This window comes from Tauraco erythrolophus, chromosome 24 (genome assembly GCF_009769465.1).
Source record: "Tauraco erythrolophus isolate bTauEry1 chromosome 24, bTauEry1.pri, whole genome shotgun sequence".
NCBI classification, from domain to species: Eukaryota; Metazoa; Chordata; class Aves; order Musophagiformes; family Musophagidae; genus Tauraco; species Tauraco erythrolophus.
The window spans coordinates 2,394,382-2,412,821 of NC_141488.1; the positions used below are offsets into that span (position 1 = coordinate 2,394,382).

Sequence of the window (18,440 nt, forward strand, 5' to 3'; positions counted from 1 at the left end):
GCTCGCCGGGGCCTCGGAGCCCACCGTGCCCGCTGGGGCCACCCGCTGCCCCTGTCCCCATCGCCTCGTGGGGCGGCTCGGGGCTCGGGGGGTGGTTCTGTGGTTTTTATTTTTTTTTATTAATAATGGGAAAACCCACATGGAAAAATAATAAAAGCCATGTTGTTACAGCTCGGTGATCATCGGTTTACTCGGAAAAAGGCTTTTTTGGCACGTGCTCACCCGTGGCGTTGAGCCACGCTGGTCTCAGCCAGCCTGTGGGGAGGAGCACGGGGGGTACCAGCCCAGAGACCCCAGCAGTGAGGGGGTCAAACCACCAGCGATCCCAGTAGCCCCTCTCAGCCGGTTCTCCAAGCTGTGGAAATAAGAGAGATCGTTATGGTTGGAAATGGGCTTTTCCAGGAGAATATGAGTTTATTCCCACTGCAGCTCCACCATCAACCATCCGGGGTCCAGGCACGCTGCATGCCAGCGAGAGCCACTGTCCCACCACCAGTGCCAGCGGGTGCTCTCTGCCAAAGCATCAGCTGATGGTGCGCGGCCGAGCCGGGAATCAAGGTCACGAGCACGTTGCAACTGGGTTTGGGAGGGGAACCAGCCCCAAAGGGCGGAACTCGGACGTGGGGAACTGGGGCAAGAAGCACTGGGAAGGGCAAAGCCCAGGGCAAAGGGGCAGGCTGCCTCCAGCAACCCCTGAGCCCTCCTCCTGCTATGCCAATGGGCAAGCGCCAGCCCCGCTCTCGCTTCCCGCAGAGCCAGAGGCACCGGGAGCGATTCGGCTCCCCCGGCCCGGCACATCCGCCCTGCAGGGACCAGCTGCTGCCAGCACTTCCTCCGTGGTCACAGACCCCGCGTGGCACAGCCCGGCCCTGTGCCACCCCTTCCCCCCTGACCTTCAGCTCCAGTTACAAGATTTATGCCCCAGTTGCTCGTTACCAGAAGGCATCAGGCTTCTCGTAGGGATCACGTCACCACACACCCCCTTCCCACCCCAGGGAACCTCTGAAGGCAGCCAGGACTTTCCAAAAAAACCCCTTTAATGCCAGTGACATCCCCTCCCATGCAGCCAGCCCTGTTCTTTCAGTGCCCAAGATGAAGTGGGGAGCGTGTCAAAGGAAAGACCCAGTACAAAGTACAACTGGAGCTGGGAGAGATTTATTTTCCATCACTTCCCAAGGCGGCAAACACACCACAGTTAATGTTTGCTTAAAATATCTCCGCTCCCCCAATTTGCTTCTTATCCTTCCGCTCCCAACGTTTGCAGACAAAGGGAGTGAGGCTGGGGGAGGGTTTGGACCAAAGCCCAGCAGCTCCGCACCGTTCCCAACTGGGAGGACGCAGCCCCATGGCAGGGCCCAGTAAGAACCACCCCACCTGCGGGGACGGGCAGGGAGAGCACGGCTGCGCAGCTCCACCTTCTGCAGGCAGCTGGACAGGGGGTGATGCCATGCAGGTGCTGCCCAGGGGAGCCCCCGCGTGCTGGCAGCTCACCCGGGCAAACATGGGGCCACGGGATGGGCGAGGTGCTGACGAGGGGTGGAATTCGACAGTTTTGGCACGAGTGCCCAACGGTGGGAGAAACCTGAAGTGACAAAGGACAACTCGTACCAAAATCAACACCCGTAGCCCCACACACCGGGCATCACTGGCGGGAGAAGGAAGCTCCACGTCACCGCGGTTCGCAGTGCCGGTGCCCCTGCCCACCTGCCAGCTCAATCCCGGGGCTGCTTCTTATGCTTCTTCTTCTTCTTCTTCTTAGCTTTGCTGGGCTTCCCCGAACGCTTGGTCCTCTTGCTGGCTGGCTGAGCCCCGTTGCTGTCCGAGTCGGAGCTGTCCGAGTCCGACTCGGAGGATTGCTTATTCCTGTGCTTCTTTTTCTTCTTCTTCTCCTAGTGGATGAAGGAAAACAAACACACACCCTTGCACGTGGGGAAATTGTCACTGGTGCTCACCAGGGCAGTAAGGCACTTTCTGTAGTGAGTGCCTCACAAGCTGTGCCAGGGGCAAGGCTTTTCCCACACGGAAGGTGCATGCAGCATCCAGTGAGTCAGGATTTAACCCCGCTGTCAGTCCACTGCTGCGCCGGGCAGGGTACCGCTGCCATCGAGGCAGGGATCAAAATGGAAATCCAGGCCTGAAAACTGCTCAGTCCAACCCACAAAAGAGTCTTTGCCACCCTGCCCGGTCAGAGCCCACTCCGTTATTTAAGGCTGTTCTTTATTAATAAAGGTTGGCAGGGTGGAGCTTTTTTGCCAAGGAAGCGAGCTGCCAGAATAGTCCAGCTGGATGCGAGCGCCATCCCCACCTCCCCACACCACCCACAGCCACAGACTGCCAGGAAATGAGCACGGATGCACTGGAGCACTGATGACAACACACCCTTCTGCGTGCCCAAGAAATGCCCATGGGTTTGGCCAGGATGAGGCAAGTGCCCTTTTGCAAGCCCCGGCGCTTTGCGCAACCTCCCAGGAGAGACTGCACCCCTCCTGCTCCTGCCTCCGAGCACACGGACTGCATCCCTCCTGCTCCCACCTCCCAGCAGGGACTGCACCCTCCTGCTCCCACCTCCCAGCAGGGACTGCACCCTCCTGCTCCCACCTCCCAGCAGGGACTGCACCCTCCTGCTCCCACCTCCCAGCAGGGACTGCACCCCTCCTGCTCCCACCTCCAAGCACACAGACTGCACCCCTTCTGCTCCCACCTCCCAGCAGGGACTGCACCCCCCTGCTCCCACCTCCCAGCAGGGACTGCACCGCTCCCACCTCCGAGCACACGACTGCACCCCTCTTGCTCTCTCAGCGTCCCCTCCTCTCCCCTGGCACCCAGGCAGAGCCCAGGGGCAGCACTTGGCCCCCCAGGGCTGCGTTTCTGCCAAGCCCTGAAGCAACAGCTATGCAGAGCTCAAGACCTGACGTTTAGCTGCAGAATTAGAACAGCTGGTGCTGGAATAAAGCCCGTGAGGAACTCTAAAAGGGATCTAAACCCTCAATTTCAAGGCATCTGACAGGTGCCAATCAGAGATTACTCTGAGATCAGTACCGCAGCACACCTTCCCCTGGAATCGAATCGGGCAGAGCATCCCAAAGCAGATAAAGACTATTTAACCCCTCTGCTCTGCTCTCGTGAGACGCCCCCTGGAATACTGCATTCAGCTCTGGACTCTGGAGTCCCCAACACAAGAAGGACATGGAGCTGTTGGGGTAGGTCCAGAGGAGGCCACAGAGGTGCTGCGAGGGCTGGAGCACTTCTGCTATGGAACCAGGCTGAGAGAGTTGGGGCTGTTCAGCCTGGAGAAGAGAAGGCTCTGGGGAGACCTTCCAGCACCTTCCAGTACCTAAAGGGGCTACAGGAAAGCTGGAGAGGGGCTTTGGACAAGGGTGTGGAGTGACAGGACAAGGGGCAATGGCTTTGAACTGAAAGAGGGGAGATTTCGATGGGATATAAGGAAGAAATTCTTCCCTCTGAGGGTGGTGAGGCACTGGACCAGGTTGCCCAGAGAAGCTGTGGCTGCCCCGCCCCTGGAAGTGTTCAAGGCCAGGCTGGATGAGACTTGGAGCAAACTGGTGTAGTGGAGGGTGTCCCTGCCCATGGCAGGGGGTTTGGAACTGAACGATCTTTGAGGTCCCTTCCAACCCAAACTGTTCCATGATTCTAATGCTGCAGTACAGCAATTTGCATATAATTAATTAGGAAGCGGTACTGAGGGAGAGGATCTGACCTGCCCGTGCTGGCAGCCTGCACTGCCCAGCTGCTGGCCCTGCTCTGCCCGTTGCTTCACCCCCCTTCCAGCACGCAGCGGGAGGAGAAGTGCTGACCGCAGCTCTCGGGAGCTGGCCGTGCCCTCCGAGCACCTCGGCGAACCGCTGCCCTGCAGCAGGGTGGGCAGCCAGCGCCAAGCCAAGCGGTGCTGATGCCAGGAACACAAATGGCTCAGAAGGCATCAGCTGGCACGGTGAGCTTCGGTGCACAAAGAAACATCCCAGTCCGATCCCAGCACGACTCACCTTTCTAATTCCCTGAATACCTGCAAAACCAGTGTAGATCAGCTCTCAGAACAAGGAGGAAGATACAGGTTTTCAGGTATATTTCAGGAAGATGTTTTGAAAAAGAAATTATTGTACTGCAAAAATGAGGGATTTTTCCTAATGGCCCTTGGTTCTTGCAAGTAAAGGAAAGCAGCAAGCAGGTGAGTGGGCCCATGAAAAAAAACTCATTTTACTATTTTGCACATGCTGAGTAGAAAGCACTTCGAGATTGCTCAGACCAGTACGGGCTCCAGGTTCCCGTGGAAGCCCAGTGACAGCGGTCCCCGGGGAGCATCCACTGGTCTCACCCACGGTCACCCCCGCACCAAAGGGAGGCCTTTCTGTGGAAATGGCTGTCGGGAACTTCCACTCTAGTCGAGGGCACAAGGAAAGAAGCAAACGAGGGTTTCACGAAGCAGAGACTGGCCAGTGAGGCGCCCCGAGCCCGAGCGGCTGCTGCAATGGGCTTACACTTAAACTTGCTGCAAACCAGCAGCCTGTTCTCTTCCATTATTTAACTGTGCAGCCAGGTACCAGTGATACACGCACCAGTGCTGCACCAGATGAGCTTTTATCTCCTCATCACAGCCCAACTCCTTTCCCCTGCGCACACTTTATCTTTACTGGATGCATCTCCTGCAGACTGGTGTCACCTTGGGTTTGTAGGAACATGTTTTGCAGCTGAGATGGCACAGCAGCGTCGCAGCTGGGGTCAAAGAGAAGTTGTGGCTGCCCCATCCCTGGAAGTGTTCAAGGCCAGGCTGGATGAGGCTTTGAGTAACCTGGTGTAGTGGAGGGTGTCCCTGCCCATGGCAGGGGGGTTGGAACTGAATGACCTTTGAGGTCCCTTCCAACCCAAACCAGTCTGTGATTCTATGAAACATAACACATAAATGTGTTTTACATTCCACCATGGAAGGGAGTGTAATGGGAGAAGCCTGGAGCCCCCAAGTCAATAGATCCACTCATTTTCCTCGCCAAGAGCATCCCAAATGACCTCAAGGCCATCCCTGGGCTTGCAGGCAGTTTTACTGGGAGAGGTTTGCTGTATGTCACTCCTGCCTTGGCAGGGCTCTCAGTGCCATGCACTCATTTCACAAGGAAGCAGAAGGAAGGAGCAAGCCCACGGGCACGGTTGTGCCAGTCACACGACTACAGGCAGGACGAGACCTCGGGGAGCCCGCCCTCCTTGGCCGGCTGCTGCGGAATTCCACAGCCACCCGAGAAGCTAAGCCAAGGGAGAGAAAATGAACACGACTAGATGAAAGAAACGGCGGCAGTCAGTCACAGACACGAGATCCCTGGTGTGGGGAAGTATTCCCACCTGCTCCAACCCAGCCAGAGGCTGCTGGGGCTGGATATGAGAACTGAAGGTCTGAACCCAGCGCTGCCACCACTTTTGTGGGTTCAGCCCGAGTTACTCCTGCAGTAACTTTTACGCCCCAACTCTGCATCGCCTGCTGCAGGCTCGGAGGTGCTTGGGGGGCTCACCAAGCCAAGCCTGTGCTACATTCAGGTACGTGGTCACGGCCAGGGCACAGGGTTGCTGGTGGCCCTCCAGTGTCACCCACAGCTTCCCCCTGAAGGGCAAATTGTCTTAAAATTGCTTGGGGAAAAAGAAACATCCCAGTGCGAAGAGCGCAGAGCAGGCTGGGCTCCCCCCTGCTCCCCACAAGACATTTCCTCCATTAGCTCCAGCCGCTTCCAGACGAGTGCAGTTTCCAGATGAAGATTAATGTCCTGGCTTACGGGAAGACAAGCCAAGGCCGCCTAAGTTTCCTTCCCAACATATTCTCCCGTAAGCATTACGGAGACACAACAGGCCCAGCTAAAGACATCAATTTAGCATGGATTGTGTGTCACAGCACCGGATCCAGGCTATCCATTAGGGACAACAAAGGAAGGGAGCTAGCAGCTTATTTAATGGGAAGCAGAACAACTCTTTTCGGGAGGTGGAAGAGCAAAGATGACGCGTGGCTTGGAGCTGAACATCAAGCAGAGAGCCCTCTGGGACTCCAGGGAAGCGAGCAGAGGACTGAGTTCACACCTAGCAGATCCTTGGCAGGTAGCAGTTTTTGGTAGCTCCGTAATAGCACTATGATCATTGATGTCACCTAAAATTTGACAGTTGAAATTTTTCTGTGTGACAATACCAGACTCCTTACAGAGTCCCCTACCCACCGACAAAGGCCAGAAGGCAAATCCTAACAGTCTTTAGAAGAGGATGGTAAAGAGTTAAATCTTCTAGAGAAAGGGATGCAGCAAGGAGAATTTTCTCAAGCTTTTCCAGCCTGTGCACATGGTGAGAAAGTTTGACAAGACCTTAACAACTACCAGAGTTCCATTCCAGAGCTTGGGAAACTTTCTCAGCACGTGAAGGCTGAAGACAGGACAGGATGTCACACCAGTCCCTTCAGGACTGCAGGGGAAATAAAAGCACACACGTGGACATTGTGCTGGCTGGGAAAAAAAAAACAACAAAACAAACCCACACACTCCTCAGTCTCCCCTTTTTGGGGGTTTCCAACAGCCCAACTGCTCCCACTGACACACAGAAAGTGTTCCCAGTGCAGTACTGCAAGCACCCCAGCATAAGCACAGGCCGGAGTGCAAATGCTGCAGGGAGCAAGCCGGCGGCAGAAGAGCTCCATGTTTTCTGTAGCAGGAGGCAGCGCTGCTGCAAAATCGTTCTGCACAACAGCAGTCTTCTATTAAACCACAGCTTTCCTTCAACTCCAGCATCCTGGTACTGGGAGACAAGTGCTCGCTGGCAACCCGTTGACTCAGTGTTGTGCAAGCGGGAGCGTTTTCCCAGTTTGCGTTTGGTGAGGGCAGTGCCAAAGCAAGGGCTGGATTTCTGCCTCGGGTGACACCAGCAAAGCCCTGCCGCACCCACAGCTTCAAACTGGGCTCCAGAACCCCCAGCTGAAGCTCAGCTCAGCTCTCAGGCACACCCAGGCACTCCCCCAGCACTGCAAACACCGTGTTTGCGTAAACATTTGAAGTGGATTTTGCCCAAGCAGGCTCCCAGTGGAAAGAGGCAGAGGGCAGACAAGTGTGAAGATCCGCACGTTCCAGTTCCTGCCACATCCTGCCCAATTTATTTAACAAGTGTACCAAAACAGAACAAACTTGCCTCGAAATCTCTCATCTACAAAACCCACGTTGGGAGCTGGCACGCAGAAGAGCAACAGGCTGGGCTACAGCCTGACAGTGCTGGTTCTGCTCCTGCTCCAGTTATTTTTAAAAAGCTGGCACTCGGGGGGCACCACATTAGCTCCCCAGGCTCTCTCCTGTCCTTTGCAAGAAAAGTTGCTCAGGGCTGTGCTTTAGGAATGTTACAACAGTTCATTTCTTCTGAAGGTATTTGATTTTGAGATAAGAGGGGAGTGTCCCGAACTCTCCAAGAAGTTTAAATAATTTTCACCAGGCTCTTTTCTGGTGTCACAGTTTCATTTGGAGACTTTACTGCTGTCCTTGTGAAAAATTAGAACGGATTTCCAGATATCTGTCTGCATCTCCAGAGCCATGCCAGTATTCCTTCTAGTTTTTTTTTTTAATTATTTAAAAGGGGGAGGAAAAAAAAGTGAAATTCTATCACCCAATTTAATTCCAAACAAGATTTTTTTATGTAAATCTAAAGGTATTATTGCATCCCTTGTTTGAGGACCAGTCAGAATTAATCTGATGAGAAGAACCCTGTCTATGGTCACGAAATAAATACAGCAATGTTCACGAGAGCACAGACCAGGACAATCGGTGTGAGCAGTGAGTGTGAACAGTGAATCAGTGAGAACAGCTCAGCGTGTGAAGAGCTGTGTCATAAGCTGATGCCATTTAAGAACCAGTAAAACAAGTACCAGCTACAAGTGAGGATGGACTAAGGCTTGAAGAACGACAGGGCACCGAACGAACAATTAAGGTGTGGTTTTTACATGAAGAGACAACATCTGCAAGCAGATTGCCTGGGAATCTTTTCCCCAGTGGGAGAAAAAGCAGCAGAGTCTGCCAAGAAGCCATCCCAGGTCACATTTGCTCTGCAATTCCATCGACTGTTGCAAAGCCACCCCTAGGGACAGGTAAGTCAATCAATGTATCCAAGCAGAGACAGGATGCTTTTGTAGAATTCAAATTCAAGGGTTACTCCCAGTGTCCAAAGAGCGGACCTCTTCTTCAAAGCCAGGCAGGAAAGAATGGGAAGGGTCCCTTTGTTCCCAGCACGCCTGCCTCCCACACTGCCGCGTTCCCAGAGGAGCTCCTCCACCCCGTGACCCTGGGAGGAGAAGCCAAAGGGACACAGCCACGTGCCCCCCAGCTGCCGCCGACTCCTCGGATCATCTCCGGCACTTCCGCACGGCACCGCGTCGTCATCGTTTCTGCTTCCCTCTCTCAAGTCACTGATATCCTCAGGGATGGTGGGAGGCAGGATGGGGCTCTCACAGGCAGAGTACTGGCACCACAGAGACTTGTGCCATCAGTCACACTGAAGCCTGGGCCACTGCGGAGACCTGAAGCGTCCAGTGGCCTCCTAATTCCATAAATGCTGTGGGGCTCAGGCACAAGAGTGAGGAACTGAGGAAATATTGGGAAGGCAAGCCAAGAAAAGGAGTGAGGACCCCAGAGTATCTCTCTAAGGAGAGCCAGAGGCTGCAAGGAAGCATCAGATCAAGGAAACAAAGTGTTGATCATGAAAAAACAAAAATGTTAATGCACGTGGATCGGGGCAATTCCAAGCACAAGTACAGGCTGGGTGGAGAATGGATGGAGAGCAGCCCTGAGGAGAAGGACTTGGGGGTGTTGGGTGATGAGAAGCTCAACATGAGCCGGAACCGTGCACTGGCACCAGAAAGCCAACCGTGTCCTGGGCTGCATCCAAAGCAGCGTGGGCAGCAGGTCGAGGGAGGGGATTCTGCCCCTTTGCTCTGCTCTCCTGAGACCCCCCCTGCAGTGCTGCGTTCAGCTCTGGGGTCCCCAACATCAGAAGGACATGGAGCTGCTGGAGCGGGGCCAGAGGAGGCCACGGAGGTGATGTGAGGGCTGGAGCACCTCTGCTATGGAGACAGGCTGAGAGAGTTGGGGCTGTTCAGCCTGGAGAAGAGAAGGCTCCAGGGAGACCTTCCAGTACCTAAAGGGGCTACAAGAAAGCTGGAGAGAGGCTTTGGACAAGGGCATGCAGTCACAGGACACGGGGCAATGGATTTAAACTGAAAGGGGAGATTTTGACGAGATCTAAGAAGAAATTCTTCCCTCTGAGGGTGGTGAGGCACAGGACCAGGTTGCCCAGAGAAGTTGTGGCTGCCCCATCCCTGGAAGTGTTCAAGGCCAGGCTGGATGAGGCTTTGAGCAACCTGGTGTAATGGAAGCTGTCTCTGCCCATGGCAGGGGGGTTGGAACTGGATGATCTTTGAGTTCCCTTCCAACCCAAACCATTCCATGATTCTATGACTCTATTACTATGACACAAAATGGATGCTTGGTAGACATCCATCCTATCTACTTCTTAAAAATGTAACCTCTGTGTTTATGTGACAAACATCAGATGGGACGGGGTCAGCAAGGCGATTGTTACGAGGTAAACTGAGCTGTTTCTACTTTGTGTAAATCCCCCTGGGGCTCTGGGCAAGCAAGGAAGCTCGTGGTGGCTCCCAGACAAGATCACAGCAGGCACTCGAGGCAACATGAGAGCTATTCATGTCGAGGAGCCCACATCCTGCCTCCAAAAAGCTCCAAGTTTTATTTTCCAGCACTGGAAAACAGCTGAAAACTTTTGATGTCCTTGAGAAGGAAGATCAAAGGAACAAGCGAGATTTAAAGGAAGGCTCTTCATCCACAGACTCCCAAAAAATTAGTAACAAACTCAAGACAGTCTTGTAGTCTCAGCAGGGCAAGACTCCACAGGGACTCCCCATCCCAGTGGACGGGTACTGATGGGATAACGAGCTATTTGTGCACCTTGATGTAATTTTCCCCCCAGCATTTAAATAACAGTTACAGAGCCTTTACCAGACAAATCCCCGGCACTGCTAGAGGGAAGGGAACCCAAGGCAGGAGAAGCTGAGGTGCCTGCTCTCACACCACTCCACGGCAAGAGAATCCCAACGTCTGGAGTCTGGAAAGGTCAGAGTCCCAGTGAGCTGTTGGGAGACTCAGCTCAATCACACGGCACTGCGATCGGAACAGAAGGAAGAGCATGTGTATTTTCTGGCACAACGTAACGACACTCTGCAGACAAGACATTCTGGAATAAGAGCCGATGTAGCGGGAAGTAAAGCACATCTCGGATGGAACCGGGCAACAGGATCTACAGTCAAGAGAGATCTCGTTCCCATTACTGATCAGCTACCCAGAGTGCTGCCAGGCAAGCAAGAACTGCAAATCAGGCATCAAATTAACACCAACTTCGTTTTATGCTGAGTGTAGGGCACAGTCAGGCACACACAGGGCAGGGGCTGGCACACGGCAAGTCACAACACACTTGGCTCTTTCACCCCAGTGCAGTCACCACCTGCAATCCCACGAACAGCCCCAGCTACTCCTCTCTCAAACAAGAGTGTACCAAAGTGTCAGAAGCCACATTTCCAATGAAAAATGTGACTGGAAGCGAGAATTCAGCCACCAGGGTGGCCCTAGACTGGTCCAAGTGCTGCCATTGAAACAGACTCCTCCTTTCCCTGTTGCCACCATCTGCAGTCCCTCCTACTGGCACTACTACTGTGTAACTCCACAGTGAGCTTGAGAGAACTAAGCCCTCAGAAGTTAGCTCTCATCATGCAACTACTAACACCATCCTTGTCCCTCTCCTGTGAAAAGGAACCCACCACCGTTCCTGCCTGTTGCCCCTCTCCAGGGGTAAGGACAGGCCACGGGGTTGGAAAGAGAAAAGAAAAAACAGAAAGGAAAAAAAACAAAGGGCTTTGGAAGCACAACTAAAAGTTGGATTCCAGTTGAAGTCTAGAACTGGAACGTTCATTGCTGTCTAAACCAAGTGACCACCAGCCACTCCTGGTTTGGATTCAGGTCTCCCCTACGTTTAGTTCCAGCACGCTCCGAAGCCAGAGTTCAAACACGGGACATAAAAGGTCTCTCACCTCTTGACCTTCTCACACAGACAAGAGTTACTTTAGTGCCCGGAAACAGAGCACGCTCCCTGTGCAAATGCCACCAGCGATTTTCCCCTGGCATGGGCAGATGAGTCCACATGGTACTGGTGGGGGCAGGACAGGTGCTGAAGCAAGGCAGGGGTGTTTCATTCGGGTTAAAGGTGTTAAGCCAAGAGGAGCGAGAAGGGAGGGGAAACAGGAATCACAGAAATTCAGGAAACTGAAACAATTTCTAGAGAGCCTCACAAAGACCAGGAGAAAAAATAACTACCCTTTCAGCCCTGTATGCAAGGACTTTTGAGGACTGTGTGTTACAGCACAAAACCATCTTAAAGAAAGTTTAGCAGGAATAAAGGCAGAAAGTATAAGAAATTCCTAACAAGTCTGCAGAGCAGATTCCTGCTTTGCTACAGAACCTGCCCAAAACCCAGCCACCTTCTCAGGCCAGAACCAGCTAATCGTAACCAAGGTGCCGTAGTAAGACACAGCTGTGCCTACACGGCACAGGTTATCTGGCCCACTTCTCCAGGCCAGCAGTAGGGCACCTCGTACCTTTTTCCTTTTTTTTGAAGAATCATCAGCCACGTTGCTCTTTTTATCTCTTTCACATCCTGCTGCTGCCACCTCTTCTTCCTCCTCTTCTGGAATGAGGCTGTATTTGGTACCTCCAGGCTGCATGAAACACTCCTTGGCAAAATGACCTACAAAATAGTGTTTGAAGTAGTAACTTATCCCCTTTTTTCAGATACCTGAAGTGCCACCAATGGTCTTTTTATTATTAGTCACAATAAAAGAATCTACACTGTACACTTTTTGTCCTGGCATTTCAGCTAGTTCAGCATGTCCTGATTGAATAAGCCGGGGAGCAAACACAACCCAGGTCATCCTGGAAAGATCAGTCAAGCAAAAACTAACTAAGAGACTCTTGTCTGAACAGGGCAACTGGCACAAACGTGTCTGTGCAAGGGCTTAAACAGCATGAAAAAGGGTAAGTGAAAGGGAGAACCGGTGCCACAGGCACTTGGTAAATGAGATCAAAGCCACAAACACAGAGGACATCAGCTCATTCTGGTTCTACCCTTCCTGCCCTGGAGAAAAAAGCTGCCCTACTAACAGTTGTACTGGAAGCTGCAGATAGGCAGCACCTGCTTGCCTGTGCAGACATCACCATTAAAACCAGACTGAGAATACACAGAACCCAGTTTCAGGTTTGGGGGGTTCTTTAAAGACAGTTATCTACCACTGCAGAGAACCATAGCTGTTACTAACCTTCTCCAGAACAGCACTGACTCCGCTGAGCTATTTCTCCTACGGCTGAACAATGCAAGCCAAGCAGGGCACAGCAAAAACTCCGCGTACAAACAACCACTTTACACCTCAGCAACCTGCCAAAAGCTACTGAAAAGGCATCACATAAGCCAACTTCCTATTGCTGAACTAGGCAAAAGGTAAAAATTTCACCAGATTAAAAAACCAAACATTTGTTTTCAGCTCAGAGACTGCTCTCACAAGCCAACACTGTGTTCCCAAAAACTGATCAGTAATTTCTGCTGATCATTCTTCATAATTAAAGATCACCCAGTTCCAACCCCCCTGCCATGGGCAGGGACACCTTCCACTACACCAGGTTGCCCAAAGCCTCATCCAACCTGGCCTTGAACACTTCCAGGAACGAGGCAGCCACAACTTCTCTGGGCAACCTGCTCCAATGCCTCACCACCCTCAGAAGGAAGAATTTCTTCCTTAGATCTCATCAAAATCTCCCCTCTTTCAGTTCAAAGCCATTGCCCTGTGTCCTGTCTCTCCACACCCTTGGACAAAGTCCCTCTCCAGCTTTCCTGTAGCCCCTTTAGGTACTGGCAGGCTGCTGGAAGGTCTCCCTGGAGCCTTCTCTTCTCCAGGCTGAACAGTCCCAACTCTCTCAGCCTGTCTCCAGAGCAGAGGTGTAATGACCTGGTGAAGGCAGATGTTTATTCCTTAGAACATGGAACTGGAATGAGACCTCAACTACAAGATACAGTAACACAAATGCTGCAAGAAGAATCTGTACTGGTCCTGTATGGAGTAGGAAGATTCTTTATGGGAAGCTCAAAGGGATACGATTTAAGAAACAAACCTTTACAAAAGGAGTTCAGCTAAGTCTTTTCTTTATGCAACACACGATAGAAAACGTCGTTCTCCTCTAAGAGAGACATGTGGAAGCAAAATTCAGTCCCTATACACACCCCATGAGACAGCCATGGATACAATCCTGTCTACAGGTCACTTTAGACCAAGTGTTCAGCAAAAGAACAAGACAGCCCTGCACGGACGTACCTTTGCAACCACACTTCTTGCACACGGTGTTCAGGACAGCTTCCAGCGTGATCTTCTGACTCGTGTAGTCTCTGAACGTGCGTTTCTTCCTCTCATCCTGACTGGAACGGGAAGCACAGTTCCACTTACAATCCACTCTCATTTTCAAACCTGTATGTTTCTGTGGACACCATCTATACACAAGTGTTTCCAAGTGTTGCTCTGAAAACATCACTTGATCAGATAAACCAGAGGAGGGAGCTGACTGACTGCTCGTTGGAATAAACCACATTTAACAGCACGTTACAGGTCACCACCCATGTTTGAGATCACCTCAGCCATCTCGACACGGAGCAGACAGCCACGAGGAGCTGCAGCTACATCCTTTATACCAGCATCTGTGTTTTGTGTGTGAATAAACACACACAGATGTACCTGCCCAGTATAAAACTAAAGCAATTTTATTTCACCTGCAAGAGATGTCACACACACAAAAAAAAAAAGATGTAGACAAAGAAGCTCTGAAACATCCAAGCAGTTAAGATTTGATTTTCTAGGGTGTGAAAGTGAGAAAAACGCCCAGTTGGAATGAGCAGAACTTCCAGCACTCAGCCATCACAAGGCAGGAATGGAAATCCTGCTGCGGTGTGAAGGGCTGGGACTCCCTGCAGCCCTCCAGGCAACACCCCAGGGGTGCCTGCAGTCAGCCCTGCAGCCAGCACGTCGCCGGGGTCCCAGGAAGAGCCCCCCACCCTCCAAAAGGAGGCAGACCTAGAGAATAAGGATGGCAGGAAAGCCAGGAATGCAAGGCAGGGAAAGGTAGGCAGCAACCTAATTTGTTACGTTCTGCTCAGCAGATTTACCTACTCAAGGGAAACATTGTTCGGGTCGAGGTCTTTTCCCGTGCCTTGGTTAACGACCTTCATGGAGAGGGAGAGTTTCAGTTTGTCATCCTTCATCTGAAAGAGGAAGACATGGAATGATAAATGATGTTAATCACTGCACTGGGTCTGGAGGCCTGCAGAGAAAGCAGGAAACTGTCAGATGGCAAAGGGCAGCACCACTACATGACAGTGCTTTTGCTGGATTGTTTCACAACTGCGTTTACACTAAATTTAGAGTACTCCAGCTCACAAACCAGCTTCTGTTAAGAGCTACCTCAGATAACGACAAGATCAAACCACAGGTCTGCTCAGGTCAATGTTCTGCTTTTGCCATGACCAAACCCAAGGGCACGTTTGGAAGCTTTGCTGTAATTCCCAAATTATCCACCTGCAAGGCAGTTCCCCTAGTCCAGCACTTTGGCCGACTTGCTTTCTGAAAAATCAAACTTGATCTCCTTTTTCCCATTTCAGCCTTCTGATGGGACTGAAAACGTTGTCAGTATCTGTCAGGGGTGTACTCTTCTCTGAATCCTAGTAAGTCCATGACTGCCACATCACCACTTCAGAAGCAAGAGTTCTATGTCTGGGGGTTTTTTGAGCCTTTCTTGCAACCTTGTGCATTTTCCCCAATGCTGCTGTTGAAAGTGTTCCTGGTTTGCCTGTTTCTGACATCCCTGCAGTTATCTGAAGGCAATCTGACAATGAACTCCTCTGCTGTCCACTCTCCGACACGCTTCTGCCCCTTTCCTCTACAGTAAAGAGCCCAGAAACCCAACTGTGCTCCAGATAAAGAAAACAGTGGCTTAATTCAAATTTTGTTAGTATAATTTAAAAAAAACCCACACACATCACAGATGGCTAAAAAGAACCTGTAGAGTCTTTCACATAGATTTCCTACACCATGTAAGACCAAGTTTCTCAACCCATCTCCCTTATCTCACACAAAACCAGGTCTTTGTTTTGTACATCAACCCGATTACCCTTCTTTAAAAAAAAAAAGCGTTTAAGGCCAAACCCTGTGCAACTTTGCACTGGAAGTTTCCACCTTGATCTCGACAAAATACAGTCAGCTTGCTTTGTTCCATGGCTCCCTAAAGCAAGAGTCTTTCGGTTTTCTTCCAACTAATCTTTAAATACAGGAGACAGGCTGAGAGAGTTGGGGCTGTTCAGCCTGGAGAAGAGAAGGCTCCGGGGAGACCTTCCAGCACCTCCCAGTACCTAAAGGGGCTACAAGAAAGCTGAAGAGGAACTTTGGACAAGGGCGTGGAGTGACAGGACATGGGGCAATGGCTTTGAACTGAAAGAGGGGAGATTTAGATTGGATCTAAGAAAAAAAATTTTCCCTCTGAGGGTGGTGAGGCACTGGACCAGGTTGCCCAGAGAAGTTGTGGCTGCCCCATCCCTGGAAGTGTTCAAGGCCAGGTTGGATGAGGTTTTGAGCAACCTGGTGTAGTGGAGGGTGTCCCTGCTCATGGCAGGGGGGTTGGAAGTGGGTGATCTTGAAGGTCTCTTCCAATCCAAACCATTCTGTGATTCTATAAGATACACTGTTGTCGTACCTTCTGCGGAAAAAAAACAACGTAGACTGTAGGAAAAAAAAACAGGCAAACAAAAAGCCCCCATGTTTTATCTTGAATATAACTCAGTGCCACTGCCATCTTCCTGGAAAATGAACAAACAAAAAATCTCAGCTGCTTCTGAGAACGTGCCTGTCTGAAAACATTTCCTGAACTGTGTTTATACCAGCTCTTACCTGGGATGCTCCCAAATTGCCCACTGAGCCACCAAAGTGCCCATCCCGGACACGGCAGGCTGTGAAGGCGCACACAGGGCAAGGGAAGCTGCCTTTAAGCCACAGGCTTTTCTCAAATGCTTTTTTTCTGAGCTGTGCCATGGCGAGTCCCACAAGGTTAGTGCCCAAAGCCACCCATGGAGGTGAAGAGAATTCACCAGTTTACACAACAGAGCCCATCAGGAACACACAGCCCCCGTGCACAGGTGTCCCCAGCTCACTGGTTTTGCAGCACGTTTTCTCTAAACAGCACTGAAGAAACAACAATTCACATTACCTCCTTTCCAATCAGCTTCACCCACACTTTATCTCCAACATCCACCAACTCGGAGGGCTTATCCACGCGGCAGGAGGACATGTGAGTCTTATGAACGAGACCTGATCAGGGTTTTGGAGGAGAAAAAGGGAAAAAACAAAGAAAAGTTAATTACAGTTTTGTCCTCTGGGACAGTGGTCTCCAAAGCCTGGCGTATGCAAGACAATCCTTTGGGGTATGGGAAGAAAATATTTTTGTACCACTAACAAATAATTATTTTTTTTAAACAATAGTGCTTATTTCATTTTTAGCTCATCCTTTTTACCTTTCAGTATGATTTATAACATCAGGACAGTAGTACATGTACACAATTTACAAACACACACACATATTGGAGGTGCATGCTCCTGAGTTTAACTGAATTTAACTGATTTTACTCTGAGGCTGCACCATCAAAGCCATTTGGAGACCACTGCTCTGGGAGACAGGGCACATATTCAGCAGCTCCCCTAAGAAAAACTAACCATTTATTTCCTCCAGTGCGTTGTGCAGGTGAGAATCAACCAGCTGCATCAATCGGACACCTAACAGCTCATGGAGATCTGCCCCAAACCAACTCCAAGAAGCAGGCAGCCAAAGCAATGGCTTTGTGTTCAAGAGACCAGGTGTCCACACAGAAAACTGTGGCAGGCACTGACACCTCTCCCTTCCTGCCTCTTCTCTGAGGCCACCCCGAGCACCAGAGAGCCCATTTCACACACCAGCAACACAACACTGTGCTGGCAAGTCAAAAGCATGAAGCACCAGGGCTGCCCTGACCTCCTGTCCCTGCCAGGTCACAGCCCCAGAACTGTAGGTTCAATTTGCAGGAATGCCATGTGGGCTACAGGCTTGTCCAAGGAAGGATAAAGAGGGAAACACACCTTGCTGCTGGAGCTTTAAGTCAGCTTTTGCAATTTATTTTTTATTTGAGCTTCGTTTCTGTCTTTTATTTAACTGATTTATACTGGCTGTAAAAGAAATAAGTTGGGCAAACTCTCTAATTGCAGAAAGCTTCTATAGTTTGGGCAATACCTTCAAATGATTCGCTAAACCATCCTGAAGGTACCAAAAAGCCACACCAAAATATCCTCAAGTTACCAAAGAGCCCTCTGAGCCGTTTTGTAATTTGTGCAAACACACCATCATAATCTAAATAATTCCTGAGAACCCCAATTTCTTCTTGAATTTGAAAAAAAAAAAAATCTTTTCTGAGCTTTGTTGAAAAGCTAGCAAGGCTTTAATTCTGAAGATGACTGCTTGGCTCGAGCACACCACTGTGAAACCACGTCTGAACAGAAAGAGAGCAACAAACCTTGTTTCCTGCAGCCTGGGATTTTTATAAACGCCCCATATTCTGTCACGGTAGCAACCTGCGAAGAAAACCAACACAACACCTGAAGGAAAATCCTTCACCAACCATAAATTGTTTTCAAGCCACAGGGTAGAACATGCACCAAAAAAAAAGCCCACATGGTTCTCCTGCTTTCCTTCACCTTTACGTTCTGGGGCAGGTTAGACACTGCAATGCCAGATACCTGGAGCAGGTGTGGGCAGGTAGCCACCCTGCACCCTTCATGGAAACGTTTTATATGGAATCATGGAATGGTTTGGGTTGGAAGGGACCTCAAAGATCATCCAGTTCCAACCCCCCTGCCATGGGCAGGGACACCCTCCACTACACCAGGTTGCCCAAAGCCTCATCCAGCCTGGCCTTGAACACTCCCAGGGATGGGGCACACACCATTATGCCCGCGCATAAACGCACAGACACACAGAGGTGCACATTGCAGAGCAGAACCGCCAGTTACTCAAACCGCCACTGAACTAAGCAGTGCCTAAAACAAACAAAATAAAAAAAACAAAAAACAAGCAAAGCTTATGTTTTAGGCCACAGCGCCTGGCAGGGCCGCAGCGCTCACACCTCCCCCTGGAAGATGGCGTAGAGCTCCGGCAGCGCCTCCATCCCCACGGGCCCGCGGCGAAAGGCGCCCCAGCAGCGCGGCCGCCTCCGGCCGAGCTCCGCGGAGTTCAGGCAGCCGCCTCGAA

General features: G+C 51.1%; 1 protein-coding gene across 6 annotated transcripts; it reads right to left on the reverse strand.

Annotated features, from left to right (window-relative positions):
* Nucleotides 1-177: 177 nt before the first annotated feature.
* ZCCHC17 (zinc finger CCHC-type containing 17) lies at nucleotides 178-18,376 on the reverse strand. 6 transcript variants are annotated; one of them, XR_015222839.1, is made up of 8 exons: nucleotides 18,316-18,376; nucleotides 17,707-17,764; nucleotides 16,374-16,474; nucleotides 14,288-14,379; nucleotides 13,442-13,542; nucleotides 11,678-11,826; nucleotides 1,609-1,889; nucleotides 178-355 (listed from the first exon to the last, which is right to left on the reverse strand). XR_015222839.1 is itself a non-coding variant. In XM_086625998.1 (8 exons), exons 1-7 carry the CDS (start codon nucleotides 18,355-18,357, stop codon nucleotides 1,713-1,715), a joined length of 720 nt encoding a protein of 239 aa, XP_086482124.1. In that variant the 5' UTR covers nucleotides 18,358-18,376; the 3' UTR covers nucleotides 178-355; nucleotides 1,705-1,712. The 6 variants fall into 6 exon arrangements, 5 of the variants coding, with proteins under 5 accessions (XP_086482124.1, XP_086482125.1, XP_086482127.1 ...); XM_086625998.1 differs by having other exon boundaries at nucleotides 1,705-1,889; XM_086625999.1 differs by lacking the exon at nucleotides 178-355 and adding an exon at nucleotides 1,157-1,582 and having other exon boundaries at nucleotides 1,705-1,889.
* Between the last annotated feature and the right edge of the window lie 64 nt (nucleotides 18,377-18,440).